The sequence below is a fragment of the Cladophialophora yegresii genome (genome assembly GCF_000585515.1).
Source record: "Cladophialophora yegresii CBS 114405 chromosome Unknown aczIN-supercont1.7, whole genome shotgun sequence".
NCBI classification, from domain to species: Eukaryota; Fungi; Ascomycota; class Eurotiomycetes; order Chaetothyriales; family Herpotrichiellaceae; genus Cladophialophora; species Cladophialophora yegresii.
Window position 1 is genome coordinate 795,931 of NW_006913051.1, and position 21,023 is coordinate 816,953.

The following is a 21,023-nucleotide window of genomic DNA, read 5'->3' on the forward strand; positions in this document are numbered from 1 at the left end:
TGGAGTACCACCCGAGGGATATCCCACCATGACACATTCGCCATCCACAACCCCATTGTTGCGTTGAGCATACATGGACCCACCACGGCGACGTCCACCCCGTTCATACCAGTTAGGTACAGCCGCGCTGGCAGATCTTGTTGTCCCTGAAAGGTTGATTGTACTGTATGCTTTGCCGATTCTGCCGCTCATCGACAACCGTGTACCTCATAGTCTGCAGGGCTCAGGAGAAGACTTCAGGTCCCTGTGAAGGGGCTCGAGCTTGATCCATGGCCCTTGCATACACGGGTGCCCTACATGGCCGAGGCGATACACGTACAGAGTTGTCCCCGGTTCTTGAGGGGCACTCGTATTAGCAATGTAGGTATGTGGTTCACTCCGGTCGCCCTGCGTTGCTGGCACTGGTCTTTTACCGAGAGGCGGTGATGGATTGGCAACGTCGCGGGGGATCAGCGTCAGGGATGTCTTGGATGTCCTCCTGCGGCTGCCTCGCCCGAGTACCTCGTACGAGTAGTGTGCATAAGGGTGAAGCGGAGAACCGAGTATTCGGTAACGGCCCGTCAAGCTCACTAAACTCGGTTGACGTTCTGTTGCAGGACGGGCACGTCACTGGACAGCACAGGACAGGTCGGTTGATTGGCCCAGACCTTCAGACCCTCGACCGGGGGAATGTGCGAGGGCGACCATCCCGGAACTCGGACTGTGCAGCTATGCGGCAGGGACACCGACGAAACGGTCATGACGCATTAGGTGATTACCAGCCAGATGGGATCCTTTCCCACGGCCTCCCCTCGACGACTCCGTTGCGGTGCTTCTTAATGGCAGCCAGGGGCCAGCAAAGTGTCGGTGTATGGATGTGCTTCAAAACCGAGAGACGCCGCTGCGCCACGAACCAGGGAGGGCTGGATGCCAACGACGATCTGCTCGGCAGGTAAGAAAACCGGGTGTTTTGGGCAAAGGATTTGAAATAGCGTCTACCAGAACTTGGTAAGGTCCTTGAGACACGACGAGGTGATGTTGAAAGGGTCCAATGCCGTGTTGTGTCGGACAGCCTTGTTGCACGGCAGGGGTTGATCAAGCTCCACTTTGTGGGGGCCACACCGGGCGTCGATATGCAGCTTCTTTGTATGGAGAATCGGACACACGGCGTCTTCGTGTCCCTTGCTGCAGCGGGGAGGAGGCGGACCCGCGCCGCATGAAGTGATGCGAGGCTCTTCCTATGAGGAGTATAGAGCGAGATGTCCGCGGTCGAGAACGGAGTGATCTGGTCGTCTGTTGAGGGATTCACGAAGCACTGTCGTCCGATCGCGACAACCCCAGCCACGAGCCCGCGGCCAATCGGAGATCAAACTCCTGGCGATCTTGAGCAACGGCGATCGAGGTTCGCCGACGCCGTACAAAGGGGTTGCAAGGCGGCGAGCTTCTACGGGTGTGCCTCATTCGTGATCATCGTAGCTGCTACGAGGATGAGCATGAGTACTTTCAGTTAATGGGCAGCGGAGTCTCTGCAAGCTGACGTCCACACGCGTTTCCACTTCTGCGGCAAGTCGTGACTTTAGAGACATGCCTGTAGGAATCCCTTCAAAATTGCCCAGTCTCCGAGAGATGCAGCGCCTCAATTCGTTTCCGGCGGTCGATTCGAGCAGGTCCATCAGCAGTTTATTGGCGATAGGCGACAACAGAAGGTCCTCCTCGCATGCTTCAGCCATGACCATCACAGTCTAAACATGAGTGGTCGTGCTGGTCCGGGGTCGCTTCCCGAGCTCTTCGCAGTGCCGCCAGACGGCTAAGACCTGTCATCCGCTGGAGGTCTTCCTTGCCACAAGGGAAGGAGTTGAACCGCAAAACTCCTGACGATGATGCTCAAGCAAACAATCGACTCGGTCACGCGAGCCGACAATGCAAAGAACTTTCGGGGAAATGTCATGCCATTGACGGGCAGGAGGTGTCTAAGGAGGATCGAGCTTCTCGAGCTGCTTCTTGTGTTTTTGTGTGATGGACTTTGGAGTATACTCGAGCTCTAGGTACCGCATGACGATGAAGCGAAGCTGAGAATCCCCTTCTGAGCGTTGTCCACTCTCACTCAGCGCGGTCACAATGGCATTTTGCTTCCTTGATTGATCGGTAGCAATGCAACGAGTGGACAAAGGATGAGGCGAACTGGATGGGGTATGGCATCTTGAAGTAGTCGGAGACATGGCTCATACATTGCATGCAACAGAGGGGAGGTGTCACTGTCAATTTTCTCTGAGGGGACGGTGATGCGTCGTTGGAATGGCAGGTCCGACTCTTGAAGCTTCGCTGACATCCAGCTAGAGACGGAAGGCGCGTCTGCGAGGCTTGGAGAAGGAACTGCCGCCTGCTGCCAGTGTCAATGTCAACAGGAATTCGCCAATGCTGGCTCCGTAGCCGTAGCGTTAAGTGATAGAAGGCTTCTGTTTGCTGATCCAGAGCGTTGCAACGTGGATGGTCGGCTGTACTGCTCATATATAGAGGTAATGACGACGGTTGCTCGCTCTTGTCATCATTGCCGGCTGTTAAAAGGGCGTGGGAAGAGGTCAAAGGTATGAACCATGCAACACATTTATACAGAGCCTTACCAAGTAAGCAGTGCGCACACCCTGAACTTCGCCTCTCCGTAGTCAAAGCGCCCGTCCAAGCTACTTGTACCTAGCAAAGTTTGAAGCTCGCTCCATACCAAGGTTATCAGAGGTCGTCAGAGGGCCAACATGCTCCATGGTTGACCCACTCGTCGCAAGGGGCAGGCAATCGACCTGCCATGATGCATCTATGATCGTACAAGGTGTATACTTGCCAAATAGAGCCTGAAGTAGCCAAGACGGTCTGTGGAACCAGTGTGTATCGGTGGAAGTGGATTGTTCATAAGCAGCCCACAAACGTGTTTGCTAATGCAGGCCATACACTGGCTAACTCGACCATACCTATAAAACCGCTATACGAGATACCTACTGCTCGAACAGGAAATCCCGGACATGAGTCACTTCACAGCATAAAAGGCGTACACGGCTCCAGTCAGCGGCCCTTAAGAAAAGTCTCGGCCCTCCAGCACAACCGGTGCAACCAAACTCCAGCTATAGATGGCGTAACACACCCATGCACTGATGATTTTGATCCAGCTGGCCCAGTACGTCCGACCGACAGGTGTGAAGTCAGTTGAGCTCTCCGGGTCCATCTTCTGCGTCAACAGTGTTGCGACCCAGCAAGTGGCCATGAGGAAGATGACATGGAACAAGGTGTAGTTGTACTGGGTCCCTTGACGTTCGTCGTCCTTGGAGCTGACCTCGGTCGCTTCCTCCTCGTCCGAATCGTCGTCCAGGGCCGAGGCCGGAAGTGCTCCACTCTCCACGGCTGCCTGCATAATCTCTCGGCGTGAAGCTGGTTGCTGACTGACCAGGCCATGCTCGTATTCATCTTGCGTGAGCTGAGCGTAGCTGTTCTTCTTGGTGCTGTTCCCCATGGCAAATCCTTGAGTGGCCGCTCGTGTGGTGGTGTACGCGATGGTGAGCATCGTGACAATGGCACCCAGCACCACAGTGGTTGTGCGTGCACCTCGGGCCCGGATCAAAGGGTTGCAATGCTTGTCGTCAGGCTCCATTGCCACGGCGGAGAAAGTAAGGTACGTGCAGTAGACCGCGACCATGGCCGACTGGGCCAAGCCTGCCTTTGGGTTGGCGTCTTGAATTGTCGGTTGAACACTGAGCAGTGTGATGGCGAAAAGGAGAATCAGGTTGATTGTGATGGCGGATATGTTCATGCTGCACCCACTGCTGGCGAAGAAGATGTACATGACAATGGTCATGGCAAAGGCAGCCAGATACATGCCCAAGCTTGACCCCATAAGCAAAACTTGCCACACGCGATAATTCGGGCCGTCTCCTTCATCAATCTTGTCCTGGCATAGCTCTGCCCAGGTATGCGCAAGGTCGACCAGGAGAATAAGACCGAGGAGCACGAAGAGCATGGCTCCGAGGTAGGCGACGTAATTTCCCCAGAAGAGAAAGAAGCCTTCCGGGATGAAGAAGGATACGACGACAAACGCAACCCAAGCCAGCAATTTCGGACCCCAGAAGCCATTCTGTAAACCCGCCCGAGTGTCTTTTGTGCTCCGTACGCCAATCAGGAGGATGGCGAGGATCAGGTGGAAGAGTGCCAAGGCGAAGTTGATGCGCTGGACGGCGAAATACCCGTAACAATTGGAGGAGCCGCACTTAAAGGTCATATAGTCCAGGGTGAGATGTTCCAGCTTTTTGATGGCCCACGGTGTGAGCATTATCCATGCAATGATGCTGTTGACCAGCAAAATCATGGCATATGCGATTCTGGTGGCGATCGAGGATCGAAACTTGGACATGCCGCAAGGGCCGCACAGCATCGAGCATGATGCAGCACCACAGCACGACGCTCCCACCGACCACAAGGTCGCAGCCGAAGGGAGCAGCAGGGCTGGAATCGCCAGGACTGCGCCCATGTCGGCGGTTGAGGAGGGGCTGGTTGCGGAGGTGTCGTGCTCGTCGCTGGTTGTCGTCAGATGAAGTCGATACCGCGCACAGCTGCCAGAGCCCGTCGGCCTCTATTCAAAGAGTTATGCTGTATTGCAGGATACTGAGTCTGGGTTGTTGTTGATGGCAAAGGCAGGAACCGAAACGCAGGCGCAGGACGCCGCCTGTTTATGGCGGAACGTCGGCTGCGGCCAGTGACGACACCGGATCCCGATTGGCTGAAGCCACAGTGAGTGGGTGGTGAGGGTGAGCTGCGGATTGTCGAATGTTTCGCGATCGGATCAAATGCCGATATCCAATATCATCTCATCCACCCACTTCAATGGCCTCTCCCCGGCCGTTATCTTCGCTCGTCTTTATATCCAACATGACGAGGTGACCATACCGGTCTCCCACCGGACAGAGTCAAAATGATCTTGATGCCCTCAGACCTCAAGAAGGCCCGCATCATAACCGTGGTCGCCTGTACCGTCACCGCACTGGCTTGTGGTTCCAATGTATGTCCGCTCGCTCACCCACCCCTCCCGCTACTGAGAACTGGCACTGACTCGGACCTAGTATGGCTACTCGATATGGGGCCCCAGCTTCGCATCCCGGCTCAAGTTGACCGCTACAGACAGCAACCTCATTGTATGCAAGTTCCGATGCAACTGCAAGAGAAGGATGAGGTACTGATATACGCATGAACGCAGGGCAATCTGGGGAATTTTGGCATGTATGCCTTTGGGATACCCTCAGGCATGATGGTCGACGCGAAAGGGCCACGATGGGGTCTGACGCTGGGCATCGTACTGTTCGCTGCCGGCTACTATCCCATTGCCAAAGGTACCATTGGATCTGGGGATGACCGGGCCTCCAGCTGACTGGATTCTAGCTTATGAGGCGGGGCCGGGGCAATACAGCATTCCGGTAATATGTGTGTTCTCCTTCCTCACCGGTGCGGGCAGTTGTTCAGCATTCACGGCCTCCATCAAAGCTGCCGCCCTCAACTATCCCGAGTCGAGAGGAACAGCAACGGCCTTCCCCCTGGCTGCTTTCGGGCTGAGTGCCTTGTTCTTCGCCGCACTTGCGCAAATACTCCCCGGCGGCACATACAACTTCCTCATCCTCCTCGCGACGGGCACCGTCTTGCTGCCTCTGCTCTCCTTCCCGTTCGTCCGCGTCATTCCACACCACACCTACCAACACGTCCCTGAACATGAACACCAAGTCCTCCACCGGACCAGACCATCGGGGAGTCACTACGAAGAACCAGGTGCGCCCAAGACCCATTCCTCAGACGCCCACCGGGACGACGAGTCCTTTTCCTCTGAGCCCGAGTCGCACCATACTGGGGATGAAGAAGCGTCGCTCCTTTCCAAAACCTCCACCCAAGAACAAGCCGCCGAAGACCTCGAAGCTTCAAAGCATCTCGAATCTGATAGAAACCACGAGCACCCGCATCTAGACGTCCGAGGCTTCGCTCTGCTCCCGCACCCTGAGTTCTGGCAGTTATTCATCATGATGGGTCTGCTGACTGGCGTCGGGCTAATGACCATCAAGTATGTACCGGCTTCGGAGCCTCGCGTCCTCGACGTGCAGAATCGCCCAATACTTCCCCTTCCTTCAACGCGATCTCTCATGACCATTTACTAACGAGGGACTCCATATAGCAATATCGGCAACGACGCCCTCGCCCTCTGGAAACACGCCGACCCCAGCACGCCCTCCTCCTTCATCGAATCCCGCCAAGCAATGCACGTCTCGATCCTCTCCTTCTGCAGTTTCAGCGGCCGCCTCCTCTCCGGCATCGGCTCCGACATGCTCGTCTCGAAGCTCAACCGCTCCCGCTTCTGGTGCCTGTTCGCGTCGGCCCTGATCTTCTGCGTCACCCAGATCGTCGCCACGGCCGTCACACACCCATACTACCTCGTACTGGTGTCGAGCCTGACGGGGCTCGCCTACGGCATCCTCTTTGGCGTGTACCCTTCCTTGGTGGCCCACTGCTTTGGCGTCCACGGCCTGTCCCAGAACTGGGGCACCATGACCCTTGCGCCCGTCGTGTCCGGCAACGTGTTTAACCTGCTTTATGGCAAGATCTATGACGCCCACTCCGTAAAGAACGACGATGCGGGGCACATGGAGTGTCTTTTGGGGAACCAGTGCTATAGGTCGGCTTATTGGGTTACGTTCGGCGCGGCGGTGCTGGGCGTGGTCTGTTGTGGATGGAGCATTTGGCATGAGAACCAGGTGCACAAGAGGAAAGGCAAGGAAGGTAGGAGTGGTCACGAGAGAACCGCGTGATGGTGAAGCGTGTGGTTTTTCCCGATCGTGGTTTTTACCTTGTCACGATCCGCCGACTGACATTTCGAGGTTTTGACAATTCTGGGTCCAAGGAAATTAGATCATGAGCATATAGAGGCGTCTCATCTTGAGCGAACTACAGAATTGACTTTTTCTTTCAGGTATCACTGTCGGACGTGTCTCTTCTTGAGAGATTTACAGAACTGACTTTTTTTGTCTTTTAGGTATCACTCTCGGACGTGTCTCTTCTTGAGAGATTTACAGAATTGACCTTTTTTTTCGTTTCACCCAGCACTGTCGGATAGGTTGTCGAGCGGCTGGTTACAAATTACTGGAACAGGGGCCTGAGGGGCCTGACTCGGGGGCAACTCGGGGCGGGCTTTCGCATGGTTGTGGGAAGTAGGGCGTGAATCAGCTACTCTGTTGAGCTCAATTGGGATGAAACGTCAACTGCAGAAGGAGGGTGCCGTCCAACTCTGACGCATTCCGCCCTTTCTTCGGGAAGCGGGAGATAGACACGCTCTTGGTTCGCCTTCAACCGGTTGAGAGGTTCAGCCTTGTTTCTCGCCACCAAAGAAAATTGATCATGCTGCCTTGGAATCGTCGGTCGGCTTAAAAGCGCACGGCGCTGATCGCTTTGTAGAAAAGAAAAAGGGGTGATAATATCAATGACGGTAGGAATAAGAGTTAGCCAGCCAGCCATGCCCCGAATTTCATAGCCGCTGGGCTGGTTACTGTTCCCGATAACGCCATCCCATGCTGGCCCCTGCCTGGAACGCCGTTCCCATCACTTATTCCGAAGACCTGGTATTCCCGACCGTTGCACATCTGGTCGTGCTGGAGTCTGCCAGTGCGCCTGCCCTGCAGAAACGGTATCCTCCCTTTCCGTCATTTTGGAGTGTCCGTGCAGTGCACTTTGTTCGTAGTGGTACATAGATCATACAATCCCAGAAAACCGGCAATGCTCGAAACAACGGAATCCCATGTCACGTCCACTTCAAATCTTCTCCGGCTCGGCAGTCATTCTCGCCACCGCAGCTGCTGCAGAAGCCTCTGCGTCGGCTACGTCAGAGCCCTGGACTGGCGGGCTCGTGGCCAAATTTGACGGAGTAGCCGGAGTGTTCCTGGGTGAGGCACTCAAATCACTAATCTGCCGCTCCAAATCCCGTATCCGCATTCTGAGCATTTGATTCTCACGGGTAAGGTTTGCGGTTTCTGCTTGGTAGTAGGCGGTTTCGTCGCGGAAACTGTTCCTGCGGGCGGTGCTGACACTCTCCACAGGCGAGGGAGGCCAGTCGCCGCTAACGGCGGTGCTGATGCTGGACTCCTGGCCTAGCATCGGCCGCAAAGCTGGCGAACGGCTGGCGCTCGAAGGGCCACGAGAGATGCGTCGAGTCAGTGGCGGGACGGCTGGTACGGCGGGATGGATCGAAGGGAAAGATAACGATCGTTCGGACGCAGGAGTCTCGTCGTCCACGACGGCTGTATTGTTGTTACCGGGCAAAGCGGAGTTTGGCTGTGACGGTTGTCGAGAGTGAGTGCCATTCTGACCTTGACTGCTTCGTAGAGCCTCAAGTTGGAGCTGTTGGTCTCGGATCATCTGTAGCATGCGGTTCACCTGTGCTTCCTGCTCTTGTTCCAGCTCATTGTGGATTTCACCCAGACTAGGCTGTCGTTGGTGGTGAGGGTCGCCAGTCGCGATGGCTGATCTTCCGCCGATAGTGGGAGGGCTCGCTAAGGCGTAGCTGTGACCAAGACCAGCCCGGGAGTCGCTGCTTGATAGTTCGCCCGGACTCGGGATGGTAGGGTCGTTCAGGCTGATGTTCATGGCGACCTGTGAGCGACGGCGATCGGACGGCATACGGCCTAGCCGGGGTGAGCCTCTATTGCTCAGAGAAGAGCGCCGTGATTCATTCGCTGCATTTGTCGCAGCGGCGGCCGCAAGGGATATGGACGAGCTCCGCGGTGAGGGAGTCTGGTTGCGGTTTGGTGGGAGGCTTGCGGTCTGCATCGAGCGGGGTTGCATGGGAGAGGAAGAAGTTGATCTTGAAGGAGGGAGGGAGTTCAGGTCTGGCGGAGCCATGATATGAAATAAAAGGACTCAAAGAGCGGCAAAGGCAGGAACGATATTTACTTCGAACCATATGACAGTGCGATTGGTCAGGCCAAAGGCAAATATGGATGGGTACGAGTATGCAGGAACGGCAAGGTGAGGAAGAGGGCGAGGCACAGATCAGGCATGACCGCTGGCAGCTGACCAGAAAACAAAGTCACGATGCTTGGCGAGATGCAGCTGAACGGATGGAGATGATTCAAAATGTGAGAGGGATTATCCAGGGCCACATCATGTTCGTGTCTAGGTGCTGAATATTATGCTCAAAGGTGACGGATTCGAATGTCGGCTTGGTGTGCAACTCTAGAGTAAGCGTTGGCGGAGGCAAGGCTGCGTCATTCGGCTCCTCACTCAGCTACATTGTACCTCGTAGGAGTTATGTGCAAACGGCTGGGAACGAGTCAGACCCGGAAATCTCTCAGTGAAAACCATCCCTTGGAAGTCCAAAACGAATGTGCCTATGGAGCACTCCGTACACATCAAGGTATTCATACGGCTCTTCTTACTTCGGGATTGCTATGGAGGGAGTCATCTCGGGGTTGGGTGGGAGTTGTCAGGCCCTCACTACGTCATCAGGCGGGTGCTGTGTCTTGCATCTCGAAAGCTTCGAGCTTCACCGTGATCCAGGTGCACCGCGCACCCCGCGACTGTTGACGGGCTCACTCGAGCCTCACTTCTCGTTCATTCCAAGCCTAGCCGGGTACGAGGCGCGTTCTACTCCAACAGCTCACACACATCTCTTCTCAATCTGTGCACGACCAATCACGCTCCATAGCCTCCCAAGTTGGCGACCGTGGTGACCGTGGTGACGAGCTAAGGCCAGATTGGGGGACGTTGTTTACATACACGCCTGGGCTAGGCTTCCTTGGGCGAGCTGTTAGGGACGCCGGCAGCTGCTCCCCCAGCCACTTGCATTTATCTCCCGGATCTGCTTAGGTGCCCTTCCACCATCCCAGCCTCCTCCACCACCGCCCGCTCTTCATCTTGGACAGTTACAGTTTCCCGTGATAACACTACCGCATTGGTCCCGTCCTCACAACAACACACTGTTCAACATATCTACGAGCACGTCGCGGAGACGCACCACTTCTGCCACCATGTCAGGTCTTCCATATCTACAAAAACTTCGCAAAAGCGACCTCACCGAATTCGCAGAAACGACCAAGTTGGCCGAGTATGTACCGCCCTTACTGCACCACCCTTGCACGCGCTCATTCTGTGTCGCATTGTGTCGCGCATTGTTGCTAACTTGTGCGCGACCACAGTTATGCGCATCTGAAGAAAGCCGAGCTCGAAGTCGCCCTTGACGAGCACCTGCGCGCCAACTCAACCACATACAGCAAAGATCCTTCATTGAGCGAGTACTACAAGCGCTTGGGCGGCAGCTCACGATCGCCCACGAAGAAGACCATCGCTGAGAAAGTCACCGAGACTCTGAAATCAGACGACGACGCGCCGGCTCCTGTGAAGAAACCGAGGCGCAAAACAACGACTTCGCCAAATGACATACGCGACTCGACGTACGTATCGCGCCCAGGCCTCTGTCCGTGAGCATATGGCTAACATGTCGAAGCAGAGAAGAAGAGCCGCTGGTCAGTGCTCTCGTCAAGACACCAGCCAAAGAAGTTGCTCGCCGGACCTCAATCCTGGCATCTCAAATACCCATACCACCTTCGCCCGCCGTAGTCACAGACGTGATCGATCAACAGGCGCGTCGCATCAGGACATCCATCTCACATGCCTATGATCGAACGCAGATCCATAGGACCGCCGATGCGTCGCGAGAACTACTTTCATCGCCTTTGACAGTCACAGTGCTCGCCATTCTGCTGGAAGCATACGGCCTACGAGCTCAGATCCTTCCCAACAAGCTGCTCACTCAGATTCCCGCCGTACCTTACGTGAAGTCGACGCCGACACCGATACTGGTCCCAGATCTCTTCCTCCTCCTGGAGTCGAAATTCTGGGCGCCCTTCTCTCTGTGGTCTCTCACTTCCCTCATCTTACCAGCGATCATCTCGTACTTCATCAACCTGCCGCTGAAGGCGCACCCAAGCCATAGTTACTCGACGCGCCAGGCGGCCCTGCAAGCCAACACGCAAATGCAGTTTGACCCATTCATCTTCAGTCTGGCAAAGGGGCTGATTGCGTACCTGGTGTATGCGAACCATCTTACCTTGAGCGGGTTGTACACGCACTTTACAGTGGCAACCGTCAACGAGAGTATTTTGGGCGGGTGGTTCGCAATTGTGATAAGCTCCGGGCTGAGCGCCGCCGTGAGCTTGTATGAGGCTGTGCTGGTAAAGAAACATTAAGTGAGGCCCAGAGAGTGACATCTGAAAGAGTTGCGAGACTTCCACTTGCTGCAGGAAAGCAGGTCAGGGGCCGGTCGGGATTGCACATGTACAGCTCAGTATTTGCTTTTGGTGGTTGGAACATTGGGAAACAGGATGGGATGAAATGAGTTACGATTGTCTTGGGTCGGTCATCGGAGGCGTTTTGAGACTCGAGTTGGCCTTGAAGATTCGCATTAGTCCATGAGTTCAGTCGACTTGACTCGCCTTTATACCCATGGGTTCTCAGTCACTGCGCTTTTGACGCAGGTTTACGGGGTATGCTGGGTTGGGATGATGTCCTTGTTCAGCTACAAATACACACAGTCGAAACTTAAGGTGCTCATTCCATTGTGCGCTTCATTGGTATCAGATGTTGTTATGAAACCTCGTAATGACAGTGGGTGGACAGAGACATACCCAGTCAGGTACACATACAAAGGGTATGAAGTGTTCCATCGATATACCACAGAGGCACTTCTATCTTTGATGCAGTGACCAGTACCACCCCTGTACATGCGAAATCTCCTGGATGCCGATACTGGCTAGATCACCATCACCATTATCCCTTCCCGCATGGTATGTATGACCGGAAGATCTTCCTCAAGCATCTCTTCTTCCCCAGCAGGGCCCAAACGAGGGGTGTCGGAGAGGAACAACAACCATTCATGGCCGAGCCCGCGACTACATGTCTCCGCGTTTTGATGGATCATAACTTTGTTGAAGGGACAATTTGTCAGTTGTATCGCGCGCAGAACGCCTTCCTCTACTGTAAAATCGCACGGAGTACATGCCATCGACTCGCTCTCTCTGAAGGATGAGCTCTAGGATAAACCCGTGGGCTACGGTTTTCCCCCCTCTACGACTGGGCCTGGCTCATACTGTGTAGAAACAGATCTGATTCTGGCTGGGACGCCTACAGCGCTTTCGCTTACATATACTTAATCCCTCGTAGATGTTCACAGTAGACCCATTAATAGTGAACCCGCAGTGTATGGAATACCTCCTGTAGGTATGGATTGGGGTGCCCTTGTCCCTTCCCTGATTGGTTGTCTCTCTTCCTCTTCGGATCTCAGCTGCCCATCGCAAGGCACACTGGGTCCCAATTACTGAATGTCTCGTCCCTCTGGTGCCTCTATATCTACCTGACGTTCTCCTTGATCTTGATGTCTTGACTGGTACGCAGCACCTCTCCGACCGTGACTGTAGTGATCGTCCGCACCGTTTAGTCAACGTCCACACCGACACTGCCAGACCTGACCACAGTCCCGGCAGGCAGGCAGGCAGGCAGGATGAGATATATGCGCGAAAATGCCAGCCCCAGACAACATCTACGAGGATGACGTTGACTTCACGACCCTGGCACTCCAGTATCCTGAGTTTGCAAAGAGGTATGTTCTGGCTTTCTCTTTATGTTTCCAGAGGCGGGTATGCCAGTGGCGGTCAGTGGGCTTTCCTCGTCCTTTCGCCTAATAGTGACCATATCGTGTGAAAAGACGAATGTCATGAAAAGGGTATGTAGATAGTCGTCCTTGTGTTCAAAGCCCGCATATAGAAAAGGGGGGGGGCATGAAGGGAGATGAGAGTAAAAGAAAAAAAAGGTGGATGTTTGGCCAACCACTGAAAGCATCTTCGACCACGACAACCTAAACTAACTACCTTCGTGCCGACGACAGGCTCAAACCGAATCGCCAACTCGACTTTTCCGACCCCGAAAGTGTGAGGCAGTTGACGAAATGTCTCCTCCACCGGGACTTCAACCTCGCCATCGACTTGCCGGACGATAGACTATGTCCTCCGGTGCCCAACCGGTTCAACTACACCCTGTTCATCCAACGTCTCCTAGACGACACGTCGCCCGATTTCCACCAGGGATATGATCCCGAGAGACAGGTTCTCGGCCTCGACATGTGAGTAAGTCTGCTGTTACGCGCTCGTGGAGCCGCCTTTGTCTCATTCCCGTGGCATCGCACCACACCGCCTCGCATGGCTAACCTCCCTGCTCGTGAACAGCGGAACAGGCTCCTCGGCAATCTACCCGCTCTTGGCCTGCGCCCAACGACCGAGCTGGCGCTTCCTGTGCACGGAAATCGACGACAAAAACCGCCACTACGCCCAGCGCAACATCTCGGCGAACAATCTGGCCACACGAATCCGCATGATCGACACGGACAGTACCGGCGCAAAACTTATCCCATCCTCTCACTTGAAGCATTTCGACAGAGTCGACGTCCTGGTAACGAACCCGCCATTCTACTCGTCCGAGGCGGAGCTTCTGGGATCGGCAAGCCAGAAATCTCGGCCCCCCAATTCGAGCTGCACGGGCTCGGCCGTCGAGATGATCACCCCCGGAGGCGAGGTGGCGTTCGTGGGAAAACTCATATGCGAGTCCGCCCACGTGGCGATAAGACGCAGGATCCAGTGGTTCTCCGCCATGCTGGGCAAGTTGAGCAGTGTGGGGACCGTCGTCACGCAGTTGAGGGACAAAGGGTGCTCGAACCTTGCGGTCACCGAGTTCGTGCAGGGCCAGAAGACGCGGCGATGGTGTGTCGCGTGGAGTTGGATGCGGTTCAGGCCGGGTGTCGGTGTCGCGAGAGGTGTGCGCGGCGGGAGTGGCGTCGAGAGGAAGTGGTTGCCGCCGCTATCGGAGATGGAGTTTGATTGTGAAGTCGAAGGCGATGTGGGAGATGGGGATGGGGATAAATATGGAGACGGAAACGGAACCACCAGAAGTGTGGTCGAGAAAGTGATCCGCGAGATTAAAACACTGGACGGCGTGGCGTGGAAATTCGACACCACGAGGCGAATAGGCATGCTCATGGCCCGGGAAGGCGACGTGTGGAGCCGAAAAGCGAGGAGGAAGGCGAAAGCGCACGAAGCTCCCGTGGATCCGCCTCGAGACGCTGATACGAATAGAAGTCGTGGACCCGACAACCACAAACACGAAGACACGGTGATGAAGGACAGAGAGTCCGAGTCCGACGAGGACGAACCTGAATCCGAGGAGGAAGAAGAAGAAACCGAGCCAGAACCGGCGCTCGTGGCGAGAATCTCGATCAAGACATCCCATCCTCCTCCTGCCAATACGCACACGCGGTCCAAGCCAACTGTCCGCGTCCATATCCGCCATTTGCAAGGCCATGACGCGGTGCTTTTCGAGAGTTTCTGCGGGTGGTTGAAGAGGAAGGTCGTGCCGCCGTCGAGGTGACGTCGACGAGATTGACTCGACGTGCACGGGCGAGGAAGGGGGAGGCAAGTAGCGTCACGAAAATTCTTAATGACAACGAGATAGTTGATGAAGATGTCGCCGGGACCGGGATTCCACGTTCGAAGCGCCATTTCCCCTGGCCGGACTGTTGATATGAGTTACTACAAGGGTCCAGAGGGTTTCCTGCTTGCTTCCCTGCTTCCTTGCCTGTTGAAGTAACACAAAAAGGAGGCAAAGCAGTTGAACTCACTTCAGCAACAGTGCTGACTACCTCATATCGAGCCTATCCTGCTACCAACTCGACTGCCCCTCCTCCCGCCCCCGCCGTGACTCGAGACCTCAAATCCGCGGCTCGACATACTCGGACTCGTCGGCGTGGCACTCACACTCCCGTTCCTCCTGTCGCGTTCGGTCACGGAACTGATACTCCCGTCCCTCTCCCTGCCGACCCACTCCGGCATGCTGAACTTGACCTCGCCGACGCGGCGGAAGAGGCCCCACAACGCACTGCGGAGTTCCGAGCCCATGTCCTTCTCGAGCAGGCCGACGGCAAGGGGATAAAAGGTTTCAATGTGCTGATCAAATGATTCGCGCGGAAAGTTGGTGTACCCCTCCAGGACGTCGATCACGACAGGGCGCCAGGCGACAATGTTGCGTTGTTGGGTTTCTTCGTCAAGCAGGATGAAGGAGCGGATGATGTCGGCGCAGAGACTGGTTTTTTGGCCATAAGTTAGCGTATCGAAGCCGTGGAGTGATTTGTGGCAGGACTTACGGTATCAGAGCACCCTCTGTCTGGTCGCGACTCGACCTTCTCTCTTCGCCTTCGTCGTGGTACATCCTCAACAAGATACTCACGTATGTGTTTGCCGAGCCGGACTCTTGCTTGAGCAAATTCGGCGGTTGGCGCATGAATCCTTGTCGCCAAAGGGCCATGCGTAGGTCCTTGTCCCCGTTGAACTTCTTGGCGAATTGGTACGACTTCTTGAGCAATGCCATCAGGCGTAGTAGTTCCGGCGAAGGGATCTGGGCGTACACGGAGTCGTTCGAGAAGAGCTCTGCGACTGTCTCGATCATGAGGAGCTGGAGGACGCAGTTTGTGATGATCTTGTTGAAGAAGCGGCGCCTGGCAGCCGTCACAACCGGGGCGGGAGCTTGCATATCTTGGTGAGGCCTGTAGTCTTCTAGGACTTGTGTCGTGTCTCCTTGGGGAATCTCCGGAGTGGGTGCCGAGGATACTTGGGATTCTGTGGACGAGTTCGGCTCGTGGAAGGATGCAGGTGTGCCGTTCGTTGTTGGCGTCTCGACGATCGTGGTGCCGGAGATGGAGAGCCCCTCAGCACCATCTTGTGCCGGAGTTGGTCGAGCATCTGACATGGTGGCCGCAGCGGAGAACAACTCGTAGGCGGTCGTCCTGTTGAACAGCTCCACAAACGCAGTGACAATTCTCGACCAATGTTCTGGGGAGAACTTGGTCACGTTCTGTAGAATGAGCTGCTGGAGACAGTTGCTTCCAATCCTGGCTATCGTGTCGTTCTCTTGACATATACACAAGGTGAGGAGATCTAGGAACCGGTCCAACATATGCTCCAATGAGTCAAAGTAATGCGTAAAAAGAGTAATCATGTTCCTGAGCGCCTGGATCATCGTCGTTGACAACCAGACCGACAGCTCTTCGTGGTTAGGGGCTTTCGACATCTCCGATTTGCTTTGCAGCACGACAAAGATCGGGTACAGCAATTGCCGCCAGAGCGTGTCCCAAAATTCGATGGGGAAGTCGCCGCCGTATCTGATGAGCGTCTCGAAAAGATAGGTCAGCGCTCTTGACCGTACTTCGAGGTCGTCTCCGGTCATCAACACATCTTGGTACGCGATCAGCACCGGATACCAGAACTGCTCTTCCTCTGTCTGCGAGGTCGGCTGCTTCACTCCGGCAACCACGTCGGACGCCTCGGATTGCGAGACTCTTCCATGACGCCTTGACAGTGGGCATTCCGGAGTCTTCAGCATTTTTGGTACAGTTGATTTGAGCAGTTCGATGGCCTGGAGCGATTTCTTCTGGAATTTCAGGTTTTTGGAGAATTCGGTAAGACAGACGATTAAATCCGGGAACGAGCCTTGAGAGATGACAACGCCGAATCGTGTGTTGTAGATCTGGGTCGTATAGTCGAATGCGATGTTGACGATTGCTTCGTACTGTTCTCTGGCGGCAACGGAGAAGACACCGAACATGGTCTTCCAGCCGGATCTGATGTTATCTCCGCGAGCCTGAATCATCTGAATCAAGCATCTCAGGACCATGTCTTTGACAGTAACCACTGTGCTATTTGACATGACATATTCGAACGGCTTCAAGAAGTCTTTCTGGAATTTGAAGCCGGGTAGCTCTTCAATTTCCATGAATCGCATAGAAAGCTGGCGAAGCGAATCGAGTGCGAAAAATACCACGGCCGTGTTGTTGTGGCAGCCAACCTGATTGAAGTGTTCGCCGAGAACCTCCCAGATACGGGTCCATTCTATCCTGACTCGGGTCATGTTGTAGTAGCTGATCTCAACCAGCTTTTGAAGACTGTACATCCTCGGTGATTCAGTGTTGCCAGAGGACTGAATCTCTTGCCAACTGACATCGGTCAATGCCTGGACAAAATCGACAATTGCCTCAGATGATAACTTCGCAGTGTTGGTGAAGATGCGATCTACGCCGCGGACCATGTCCGTCGACTTGGTCTCGTCTGCGACCTCTGGCCGGAAGCTGTGTGCGGACCGTGGTCGTGGTCGTTTGACAGTCTGCATAGATCGCCGGCTCCTGCTGTTCTCCTTTGTGGAGCCAGACGGCGTATGGACATTCGCGCGTGTCACGTCTGGCAGAACACCTTCATCAACACCCGTCGAAAGAAGTTGCAACCTATCAAGTTGACTGATGCACATCAGAACCTCTCGCCAAGAGCTTTTCAATACTTCGCCTTCGGTCAATGCAACCTCGATGAGCACTTTGAGTGCCTCCAAGTTCTTAGCCATCATCTCTTTGAGGTTTCCGAGGTTCGTGAATTTAGCAAGAGCCGTCAAAAAGGCCACTCTGGGTGTCTCCAAGTCGAACCGGCAAGATAACCTGATTGCCAATCTTAGGCCCTCCAAGCACTGCCTGATTAAGTCAAGATTTTGTGCATCTTGCATTTGGCTGGAAAATGCCGAGAGAAAAGACATCCAAGTTGTATTGAACATGGGTCCAACGTGCTTGATCGAGGTCGCCGGGATGAATCGCGAAAGAGCCTCTCGGACTGCCGAACGCTTTTGCGCTCTAATCAAACTCCGGTATAGTTGTTCAGTCTTGTTTGCCATTTCTTCTGAAGCCTGAGTGTATTTCTCTTTCTGTAAATCTCTGCCGACATTGGCAAGGGCTTGCCCAGCTCGCGATGCAAAACCGACGGCCGGAGTGGCAGTTGCAATACCCAACTCCGCGGCGTGCTCTCGTTCGGATGCGAGAACAATCTCGTTGTGAGAAATCTCATCGAAGATGCTACTCAAATACTCCGAAGGCAGATCCTGGCCATCGTTAATTCCCCGGTTGTTCTTAATGAAATCCTCGACAGTCATCCTGGGTCCTTTCAGCTTGGAGCTGTGTTGATCGGTATTCAGCATAATGACCGAATATGCAAGTACATAAGCAGTATCGGCATTGGCAAAGGCGTTTGGATTGCCAGTGAGATATCGTTCCGCGAACTTGAGCATGAATCGATCAATCTTCTGTGCCTCTCCTGGGAGTCTGAAGCTTTGTAGAAACTGCCTCAAAGCATCCACGAACCGCCGCTTCGTGAAGTCCATCAAGTCAACAAATGCGTGCATGATGGCCACGTTCTGTTCGTCGCCCTCTCCAAGGTATTCTCCCAGCATCGCTTTGTCTAGCCTGTCATTCGACGCCAGGAACTTTGCGATGTCTTGTGGCGTGTCGCTACGTATGAAACCCTCGGCCAAGAGGGCCTTTATGCCACGTTTTGGCTTGAAGTTAAATTGGCGGATTGCTTCATTCATTGCGGATTTCCGCATTCTGACTTTCTCGACCTCACTGGGATCATCTTCGGCCACTGGAGTAGAAACGCCTGATTCACTGCCAAACCGAGCAACACGGGGCGAGGCCGGAGGCTTCTCACTGTTATCCAGAGACTCTCTTGAGTCTTCATACGACCCCCTCGAAGCCGGGTAGCGAGATCCATTAACTTGTTCTGGACTTCCTGGGCTCGACCAGTTGTCGAGGGAACGTAGAATCTCCACCAGACACCTGAGTGATTGTTGCTTCAAGGCGTACTCGACAGGTATTGCTGGCGGAGGGGGAGGAGGCTGGCCGAGACTTGCTGTTGACAAGCCAGGGAGTAACGCGCCTCTGGAGTGCCACTCTGACACAGGCGCCGACGGTTTTCCCTGCTGTTCTTGGTACTGATGTTGCTGGATGGCTGTGACCACCACAGGCGTGCTACAAATGCGGGAGAGGTGCTCGATAATTTGCTGGTACATATTGTCCAGGGCGGTTCGGTCGCAATCATAGTTAAGGTAGATCTCGACCAAAGCACGTGGATCGCCAGATAATCTTTCTAGAACATCCATGAACATCTGCTTCTGGAACAGGGGAGCACTGCGTCGCTCGAGAACAGCGAGATAGACTTCCTTCAGAAAAACTTCGAGCTCCTTTTTCAACAGAACGCGCAGATGCTTTAATGAGAGCCAGAACAGCTCGCAGCAAACCTCATAGACTCGCGGCACTGAACTGGCAGCATTGCGGGATAAACTCAGGCACAAGTGAGGCTTGGCCACATGGAGGAACGGCGTTGGCTCTGTATTATTGCCGCTTTTTATGGCGGAGAATGAGGATGTGAACACAGTTGTATAGTTGTTGATGACATGGTATATCAGATGCAGAGAGAGGAGCTTGGAACGCATGTTCTGAGATCGGAGGTCCTGTTGTTGATCATAGGTCAAGACTTTCTGGCTTAATTTGCAAAGCGAACGGAATACTAAGAACGCGTCCTTGATGTAGACATCGTCTTCGTCCTCTGGAGACATTTCTGGTTCCTCGCGATCTTCTTGTAAGCTCGACCGGGAGACCGGCCCAGAACTACTGCGGGTGTTCTTGCGTTCTCGTCTTGCACGGGTGACGGTTGTGGGAGCGCTGTCGGCGACAATTGCATCATCCAGGGTTTTGTTGTTTTCGAAGCTCTGCAACGTCAACTTCTCTTGGCCAGCGGCCGAGCCCTCCCCGAGCTGAGGTGGAGTTTCTTGGTCCGGAGTGTCGACCTGTCCGTTTGGCCCGTCCGCCTCTCCCTGGCCGAACATGGATGCGTCCGTAGAAAGCGCTTCCTCAGACTTTGCCTCGTTGGTCTCTCTCACTCGAGCCTCTTTCAAGTCCAGCCTGACTCGGACACGCTCGAAAACGGTCGCGATCATCTGAAGCAACGAGCCCTGAGCGACTTGCTGATTCTGGCTCGACTTGGAGTAGATGAAGATGTTGTATATCTGTCGGACGGCTTTCAGGAGGCCGGCACCATGGACGACGATCTTGTCATCGAGGACGGCTGCAAGCAGGGACTTGATGATCTGCTGTTGGATTTCAACGGCAGTGGCTTCATTCTCGAAACAATCACAGATGGCTTCGATCGCCCTCTCGATAAGAGGCGGAGTATCTGCCGAGCGAGATTGACTTGTGGCCACGACGGGAAAGGCGAAATAGGAGTAACTGATCAGCTTTCCGACGCAGTCCAAAGCAGTAACCTGCAGAGGTATATTGAATGACTTCGTCGCCATCTGCAACGGTCGGAAAATGACCTCGGGATTAACAGCCTGTTCCGTGTTCTTGATATTTGCCAGAGCGGCTTGAACCGCATCTGTGAAGTCCTTACTCTTACGGACCTCCTTGGCTGCCCCAATTGTTTCAAGGGCACTGACCACGAAGACCGTGGAGCTGACGGGAAGGGGCCGTGACGTTGTCGTGGGCTTTGGTAGTGAAGTCTCCGGAGAAGGTTCCGCTTGTGTGTCAGTGTGCATGGCCTGCTGAGCTTGTCCGTCCTGTTGCTGAGCCGGGTCAGCGTTGTGTGCTCCCCGGTCGTCCTCCGCAGCATGCCTGGGCGCATCCTTGACACCTGGAGATGGCGGAGCGTCCCCTGTCCCCTCCTGGAACCTCGAACTCTGCTCAGAGTCCTGCTCCGATTCCGTCACTACCGAGGCGTTATCTTCAGAGGCCGCCTCGCCTGGATCCTCCTCCTGCCGTGCATCTTCAGCATCGGCATCTTCGACAGTGATGGTTACTCCGTGACTCGGTGGGATATCCTGATCATCAACCTCCGAGTGTGGATGTACACCCACGGTGTTCCCAACATTCGCCTCTTGTTCCGATGCGAGTTCTGGATTCTCGACGTGGTCTGTATGCTCGGTTTGCGGCGGCTCGTTCTCGACTCCAGACATGAGGGCGCTGGAACGAGGATTACTGGAGAGATCGAGCGCTCGGGATCACCTAGAACTGTATGGGAATGCCGGAAACATTGCAGAGGCAAATCTGCTCAGCCTTTGTTATGACAGTCTCG

General features: G+C 54.6%; 6 protein-coding genes across 6 annotated transcripts; 3 read left to right on the plus strand and 3 right to left on the minus strand.

Annotated features, from left to right (window-relative positions):
- Positions 1-3,043: 3,043 nt before the first annotated feature.
- On the minus strand, positions 3,044-4,489 carry A1O7_09422 (uncharacterized protein; the record flags this gene model as incomplete). The annotated part of the gene is made up of 1 exon (XM_007763410.1): positions 3,044-4,489. The coding sequence occupies one exon, from the start codon at positions 4,487-4,489 to the stop codon at positions 3,044-3,046; it is 1,446 nt and encodes a 481-aa protein (XP_007761600.1).
- Positions 4,490-4,930: 441 nt separating this feature from the next.
- A1O7_09423 (uncharacterized protein) lies at positions 4,931-6,803 on the plus strand (the record flags this gene model as incomplete). The annotated part of the gene is made up of 5 exons (XM_007763411.1): positions 4,931-5,017; positions 5,079-5,150; positions 5,213-5,345; positions 5,395-6,061; positions 6,173-6,803. The coding sequence occupies 5 exons, from the start codon at positions 4,931-4,933 to the stop codon at positions 6,801-6,803; spliced, it is 1,590 nt and encodes a 529-aa protein (XP_007761601.1).
- Positions 6,804-7,800: 997 nt separating this feature from the next.
- On the minus strand, positions 7,801-8,886 carry A1O7_09424 (uncharacterized protein; the record flags this gene model as incomplete). The annotated part of the gene is made up of 1 exon (XM_007763412.1): positions 7,801-8,886. The coding sequence occupies one exon, from the start codon at positions 8,884-8,886 to the stop codon at positions 7,801-7,803; it is 1,086 nt and encodes a 361-aa protein (XP_007761602.1).
- Positions 8,887-10,013: 1,127 nt separating this feature from the next.
- A1O7_09425 (uncharacterized protein) lies at positions 10,014-11,231 on the plus strand (the record flags this gene model as incomplete). Its single annotated transcript, XM_007763413.1, has 3 exons — positions 10,014-10,090; positions 10,182-10,436; positions 10,493-11,231. The coding sequence occupies 3 exons, from the start codon at positions 10,014-10,016 to the stop codon at positions 11,229-11,231; spliced, it is 1,071 nt and encodes a 356-aa protein (XP_007761603.1).
- Positions 11,232-12,560: 1,329 nt separating this feature from the next.
- Positions 12,561-14,457, plus strand: A1O7_09426 (uncharacterized protein; the record flags this gene model as incomplete). Its single annotated transcript, XM_007763414.1, has 3 exons — positions 12,561-12,640; positions 12,926-13,159; positions 13,263-14,457. The coding sequence occupies 3 exons, from the start codon at positions 12,561-12,563 to the stop codon at positions 14,455-14,457; spliced, it is 1,509 nt and encodes a 502-aa protein (XP_007761604.1).
- A 272-nt stretch (positions 14,458-14,729) lies between these two features.
- A1O7_09427 (uncharacterized protein) lies at positions 14,730-20,904 on the minus strand (the record flags this gene model as incomplete). Its single annotated transcript, XM_007763415.1, has 2 exons — positions 14,730-15,168; positions 15,230-20,904. 2 exons carry the CDS (start codon positions 20,902-20,904, stop codon positions 14,730-14,732), a joined length of 6,114 nt encoding a protein of 2,037 aa, XP_007761605.1.
- Positions 20,905-21,023: the final 119 nt, after the last annotated feature.